At 36.3% G+C, this 6,737-nt stretch overlaps 1 protein-coding gene across 1 annotated transcript; it reads right to left on the minus strand.

Annotated features, from left to right (window-relative positions):
* Window positions 1-1,228: 1,228 nt before the first annotated feature.
* On the minus strand, window positions 1,229-2,272 carry LOC116404368. The gene is made up of 2 exons (XM_031886661.1): window positions 2,125-2,272; window positions 1,229-1,971 (listed from the first exon to the last, which is right to left on the minus strand). The coding sequence occupies exons 1-2, from the start codon at window positions 2,270-2,272 to the stop codon at window positions 1,229-1,231; spliced, it is 891 nt and encodes a 296-aa protein (XP_031742521.1).
* Between the last annotated feature and the right edge of the window lie 4,465 nt (window positions 2,273-6,737).

Consider the following 6,737-nt stretch of genomic DNA (forward strand, 5'->3'; position numbering starts at 1 on the left):
TACTTGAATACCACACAAGGCAATCTTCGGAAGTCTTGATTTCCTACTTAATGCATCTGCTATACTACGTTAGCCTTACCTAGATGGTACTCTATAGTACAATCATAATCTTTAATCAGTTCTAGCCATCGCCTTTGTCTCAGATTTAGCTCTTTCTGATAAAAAATATACTTTAGACTCTTATGATCTGTGAAAATATGGCACTTTTCCCCGAACAAATAATGTCTCTAGATTTTCAATGCTAAAACAACTGTCGCTAGCACAAGATCATGGGTATGGTACTTACACTCATGCTTCTTCAACTGCCTTGAAGTGTAAGCTATTACATTCCCATCTTGCATAAGCACACAACCTAATCCTAGCCTTGAAGCGTCACAATAAATCACATAGTCCTTCCCTATTACAAGGAGTGCTAGAATAGGTGTTGTGACTAATCTCTTCTTCAATTCCTGAAAATTTTGTTGGCATTTATCTGACCACTTAAAGTTAGCTTTCTTCTTTGTCAAAGCGGTCAACGGTAATGCCATTCGTGAGAAATTCTCAATAAAACGCCTATAGTATTCTGCCAAACCCAAGAAACTACGTACTTCTGTCGCACTAATTGGTCTTTCCCAATTGACAACCGCTTCCACTTTTTGTGGATCGACACTAACTCCTTTTGTTGGAAGTACATGCCCCAAGAATACAACTTTTTCCAACCAAAACTCACATTTGCTGAACTTAGCATACAACTGTTTATCACGTAGAGTTTGTAGAACAATCCTCAGATGTTCATCATGGGCTTCTCTGTCAATCAAGTAAACTAATATATCATCAATGAACACGACCACAAATTGATCTAAATACTGATGGAATATCATGTTCATGAGATCCATGAAAACCACTGGCACATTCATTAAACCGAATGGCATAACTCGAAACTCAAGTGCCCATACCTCATTCTGAATGATGTCTTAGGAATATCTTATTCTCTAACCTTCAACTGGTGGTATCCTGACCTTAAGGCAATCTTAGAGAGCAATGATGCTCCCCTTAGCTGATCAAATAAGTCATCGATGTGAGGTAAAGGATACTTGTTAAGTATTGTAACTTTATTTAACTGTCTATAGGCAATACATAATATGAGGGTACCATCTTTCTTTTTCACAAATAGCGTTGGTGCTCCCCAAGGCGATACACTAGGCCTGATGTATCCCTTGTCAACCAGTTCTTGTAACTGCACCTTCAATTATTTAAGCTCGCTCGGAGCCATTTTATACGATGCTTGTGAAATAGATGTTGTCCCTAGAAGCAAGTCAATAATGAACTCAATCTCTCTATTAGGTGGCGAACCTAACAGATCATCTGGAAATACATCAAGAAACTCTTTCACCACAGGAACATCTTCTGGCTTCAACTCTTCTCTCTGCACTACTACCACGTGTGCAAAAAACGTGCAACCTTTCCTCAGCAATTTCTCAGCTTTTAAAACTGAGATTAAACTCCTAGGAACGACCTTCCTCATACCTCTAAAAACCACTTCAGCAAAGCCTGGTTTTCGAAAAACCACTTCCTTCCTATGGCAATCCATAGATGCATAGTGAGTAAATAAGAAATCCATTCCCAAAATTACATCTAACCTTTGTAACTCTAGTGGTATCAAGTCCACTAGCATATTGATACCTTCTACTAAAACTTCACAATTACGTAATACCTCATTGACAAGTAAAACGTCACCAACTTGAGTGTATATAGCTAACCCCTCAGATAAAGGCTCTAGCATCCTATTCAGCTTAGTCAGAAATATATTAAAAACAAAGGAATGCGTAGCACCTGGATCAAATAAAACATCTGTAGGTACATTACAAATAAGAATTGTACCAGCAATTACATCTGGTGCATCCTCTCGTTCTTGTTGAGTAATAGCATAGACTTTTCTCTGTTGCGTAGGTCTTCCAACAACAACCTTTTTCCTTACACCGTTGGTGCCCTCTGTCGGAACCACTGAAACTCTTGATTACTCAACTGTCTGAGACCCAACTCCCTGATCTTTCTGAACTATCATGTTCAACTGTGGGTAATCTTTCTTGAAATGTCCTGACTGTCCACACTAGTAACACACACTGGCACCCACTAAACACTGACCTCGATGGTTTTTACCACAACTCGTGCATGGGGTTCGCCTGACAGTACTAGCAACGAACTCCTTACTTGGTTGCGGTCTTACTGTTGATCTATTGGATTGATTCGGTATGCTCTGGCTCTGGCTCTGAAAAACACTACCATAACTCATGTTCCTCGATGCTTGGCCTCTAGACCGATTCTTAAAGTCTTGACGACTTGAAAATTTTACCCCAGGTGTGAACCTCCGCTGCTCACGGCCTCTAAATCCACAAGTTGTCGAAGCCCCACGACTAAGCTCCACTACTGATTTCTCTTATATTATACTCTACTCCACATGAATGGCAGTCTCCACTAACTGAGAAAAATCTGTCCACTTAGTAATGGCTATAACTGGGGTACGTATTTCAAAACAAAACCCTTTTTCAAACCTTTGGCACCTTTCACTCTCAGATGCCAAAATAACATTAGCATACCGAGAAAGCTCGGTATACTTTCTCTCGTACTCAGCCACTGAAATTGATCCTTGTTTCAACCCCAAAAACTCATCCCTTGTGGGCTCGCAGTATGTGATGGGATAATACTTATCTTCGAATATGCTTGTAAAAGTCTGCCAATCTAAAGTATGTGCATCACTACGCCTAGCTAATATAGATTTCCACCATCCTTCGGCCTCCTTCTACAACAAAAATGTGGCTAGTCTAACCTTTCGCTCTTCAGGACAATTCATCACGTCAAAACACTTTTCGAGCATATTCAACCGATTCTCCGCATCGTCTAGATCTGTGGAATCCTCAAACACTATAGCCCCTAACTTCTTCAATCGTTCAATTATGTATGCCTTTTCTGGATCACTAGGCTCTGCTCTCTCTGGCCTTCCTATCCCCTGTGCAGTTCTCGCAAACCGCTCGTTTCCTACCCCAAGTGGAACTTATTGGAATTTTTTGTCCTAAAACTCGTAGTTTGTAAATCATATTATGTTCAATAAAGCTGTTATTGAGAAATTAAATATTATAATCTTAAATCCAATAAATCGAGTTCCAAGGCTATTTTTGAATAAACTTGAACTTTATGTGTAAACATAAACGTGGATCAAGTTCGAGTATATAGCCTAAATAGTCTATAGTATATGAAATAAAGGTTGGGCGCCTTATTTAGAGAAATTATGGATGCGGCCCACTTTGTAGTACAAACGAGGTGATCCTAATCGTTCATGTAGAGACATGAAAGTGGGGGCATCCTATGTAAAATGTTTACATAAGACTGAACCATGAATTAGTCATTTTTACGTTATAACACCGTTTACTGTTTAAAACTGACTATCTCAATTATTGATGACCTAGGTAACTTAGTCTTAATCCTGAGTTAACTATGAACTCCTGTTCACACGAGATTATCCTTAGATCTGCATGGGTGAGGGCAGCTCATCAGCGTTGGCCCAATAAGCCTCCCATTTCAGGGGTAAGATCGGGTGGATAGCTGGGAACATAGGGTACAAGATGGAATTCACTCCTACCCGCTTTACAAGCAACCTGTGAAGGATTAACTTACTGATTATGGTTTTATCAAATGGACACAAATATATCTATAGTGAGGGGAGTGCAACTACGGGACTTTAGTGGAATGACCCGTTAGTTAACGAATGTTGATTAACTTGGTTTAAAAGAGTTTAGCTAGTTAATCTTGAATCATTGGAGCCCATGATCTATAGGTCCATTAGGTTCCTCTGCTAGCTCATATGGATTAAACTTAGAATAGTGTGATGAAATAAGTCGAATTGTTCGAATTGGGAGAAGAAAGGGAAACCGACAAATATAGTGATATAGTCGTCGGTCTTCTAATTAGAAATAGAGCTTTATGTTTTACATACTATAAGTATGAATGTGGATTCATACTAAGAAGCTCGAAATTGATGGAATTGGTCAAAAATAGTAAAAAGTCAAAATGTTGACTTTTGACTTCTAAAAGTCAAACTTTGACCGGTCTTATATTCAAATGTGATTTGAATTTTGGAAAAATGAATGCGGATTCATGCTCGGGAGGTTGGAATTAGTCAAGACGGACAAAATGGTAAAAAGTCAAAATATTGACTTTTGACTAAGAAAAGTCAAAGTTTGACTTTTGACTAGAAATATCTAATGACCATTTTACCCTTGGACTAAGTTAGTGGGAAAATTCAACATTTTGTTGGATAATCCCACTAACTCTTAGTGGGATATGTGGCTATATGAGATATAGACACCTAGCCCACTAAGTTTCACTAATTGTTAGTGGAACATTAGGTGTTGAGATTTGGCAAATGAATTGCATGCATTTTTGCATGTAATTAGGTTATAAATAGAGGTTTTTTCAAATGTTGAAGAACTTTTACCTCTTTTATCATTTTCATCATCTCAACAAAAGAAAAAAAAAAAAAAAAACCTTCCAATCTCATTTTATCTCCATTACTTTCTACACCAAAATTGGGTCCCACAACTCGGTTCTTTGTCTAGAGGATAGCAGTTGAGTACTAGTGGTGGTCTCGGTTAGAATTCGTAAGAAGATATTAAACCTTTTGAAAGCTTCAAAGGTAATATTTCTTAAAACCCTAATTTGATTAGTTTATGATTACATGTTAATTGTGGTAATTAGGGTAAATTCGAATTCTTTTTCCGCTGTGGGGTACTAAATTCCCCTACAGATTGACCTTGGGTAGGACCTTGCATTTTGTCCTGATTTTGCCTGCGTCGGCTGCTAGTACGTGGTGGCATGACTCCTATAATATGTCAACACATTAGACATACTATAGATACTTAACTCAAATCCATGATACTAAATGTCTACTCACATGTTAATCATAACTTGACTTACTTCTACCATTACTTACACCATACTCCACTAGTTCCCTCTAAGCTAACTTGACTTCCAATTTCTTTCTAAAGCTAACCGTTTTATTTTAATTCCCATGGAGCAAACTGCTTTGATATAAGCATAGGTTTGGATGGACTGATAAGACATTGAGTAACGCTGCATAGTTGACTTGTTAGAAATGTATCACCTATATACTTGCATGATTGTTTATTTTTCTCTTAAGTTGATGTTTTATTTTCGTCCATGCTGCTTGACTGTTTGATATTAGATCTTTACTTTGTTTGAGACAAACAAAGCTTAAGTGGGAGCAATTTGTTGGGCAAATATTGATCGTTTAAAGATAGTCTATTCTCAATCCTTATCATGCATATGTTCACTATATTTATGTTTTTATGCAGAATATGAAGTAGACTTCGATACAAACACAACGACACGATAATCACCTAATTCGGAGTTCAAACGAAGAAGAACGAGCAAATTAATCATAAGAGGCATTTTAGTAAATATTGAAAAAAGATTGACACGTGGCAGCCCCTCACTCGCGTGCGCCCAGACTCAAGGTCACGAGTTCGACCTCACCAGACACAATTTAAATCCAGATTTTCAAAGAAGAAAACGACGTCGTTTAAAGCCATCTGAACGCGTCCAAGAGGTCACGAGATCGACCCAGAGTAACGCACAAAATTAATGATCTCATTTGAGCCTTCAATCCGTTTCTTCCCATCTCATGTCTCCGCAAAACACGTGGCAGATTCTCCTCACGCGCGCCCCTTTAGCCACGAAGAGTTCGAATCTTTCCCAGCGTAAAACATTTTGAGAAATGGCATAGAATGGTATATTGTTTTAAAATTTTGCCAATTTTACAAATATGACAAAGTTTTTCACTTCTCCATCTTAAATTTCATATTATTCCTAAACTACTCTTCAATAACTTATTTTTCTTCCTTTTTTTAATGCTCTACTTATTATTTATATATGCTCATACTTTTTAAGGCTCTAATTATTTGCTTATTCTTATACTAGAAAAATTATTTATTCTTTATGTCTTAGTTTTAATTTTAAAATATCAATAGTACAATAATTGTAATATGAAATATAATAAAATGGTTGTTGTTTGGAGTAATTTAACTTCATTTGTGATTTTTTTTTTTTACTTTATTCGATGTGTATTTTGAGTTGAATTTGATTCCAAATGATTTTGTTTTATTTTTTCACATTAAGATTTTGGTTTTACTTTGTCTCAATTTTGTATGTCAGTATTGTGATATAGTTATATTATATGTATTAGTTGATTAATATACTTACTACATGATTTTCATTTTTCAAATTTTATACAGTTCATTGAGTATTATTAAGTATGTGAATGATGTAACTCAGTATATCATTATCAAGTATATAAACAATATATTGTTAAAACATATCAATAAAGTGAATCATTATCAAGTATATGAATCGAGTTTACAAGTGTATATCAATAGTATATCAAGTGTATAAGTAGGACTTCAAGCATATCAAATGCATTTAATCAATCAATTGTATAAGTGAAGAATACTAAATGTATATGCAGTGTATCATGTGTATCAAACATATATTAGTATGTTTCGGTATCGATTGTATCAAAGAGTATCAAGTTCATCAAGTGTATCAATCAAATGTATCAAGTGTATTAAGAAGTATCAGATGTATCAAGGGGTGTATTTGGTGTATTGGATGTGTATAAGGTGTATCAAATGTATATTAGTAACGAGGGCATTTGTGACATTTTTACCTCTTGATGTGTGCACTGG

The sequence above is a fragment of the Cucumis sativus genome, chromosome 6 (genome assembly GCF_000004075.3).
Source record: "Cucumis sativus cultivar 9930 chromosome 6, Cucumber_9930_V3, whole genome shotgun sequence".
In the NCBI taxonomy this organism is placed as follows: domain Eukaryota; kingdom Viridiplantae; phylum Streptophyta; class Magnoliopsida; order Cucurbitales; family Cucurbitaceae; genus Cucumis; species Cucumis sativus.

What these genes read in the sequence shown, in the direction of transcription:
- LOC116404368 (XM_031886661.1), bottom strand. Translation starts at nt 2,272, where the DNA reads ATGAGTTATGGTAGTGTTTTTCAGAGCCAGAGCCAGAGCATACCGAAT. An exon ending in TTGTGGTAAAAACCATCGAG is followed by an intron (nt 1,972 to 2,124) that starts GTCAGTGTTTAG and finishes TGGTTCCGACAG; the next exon opens with AGGGCACCAACGGTGTAAGG.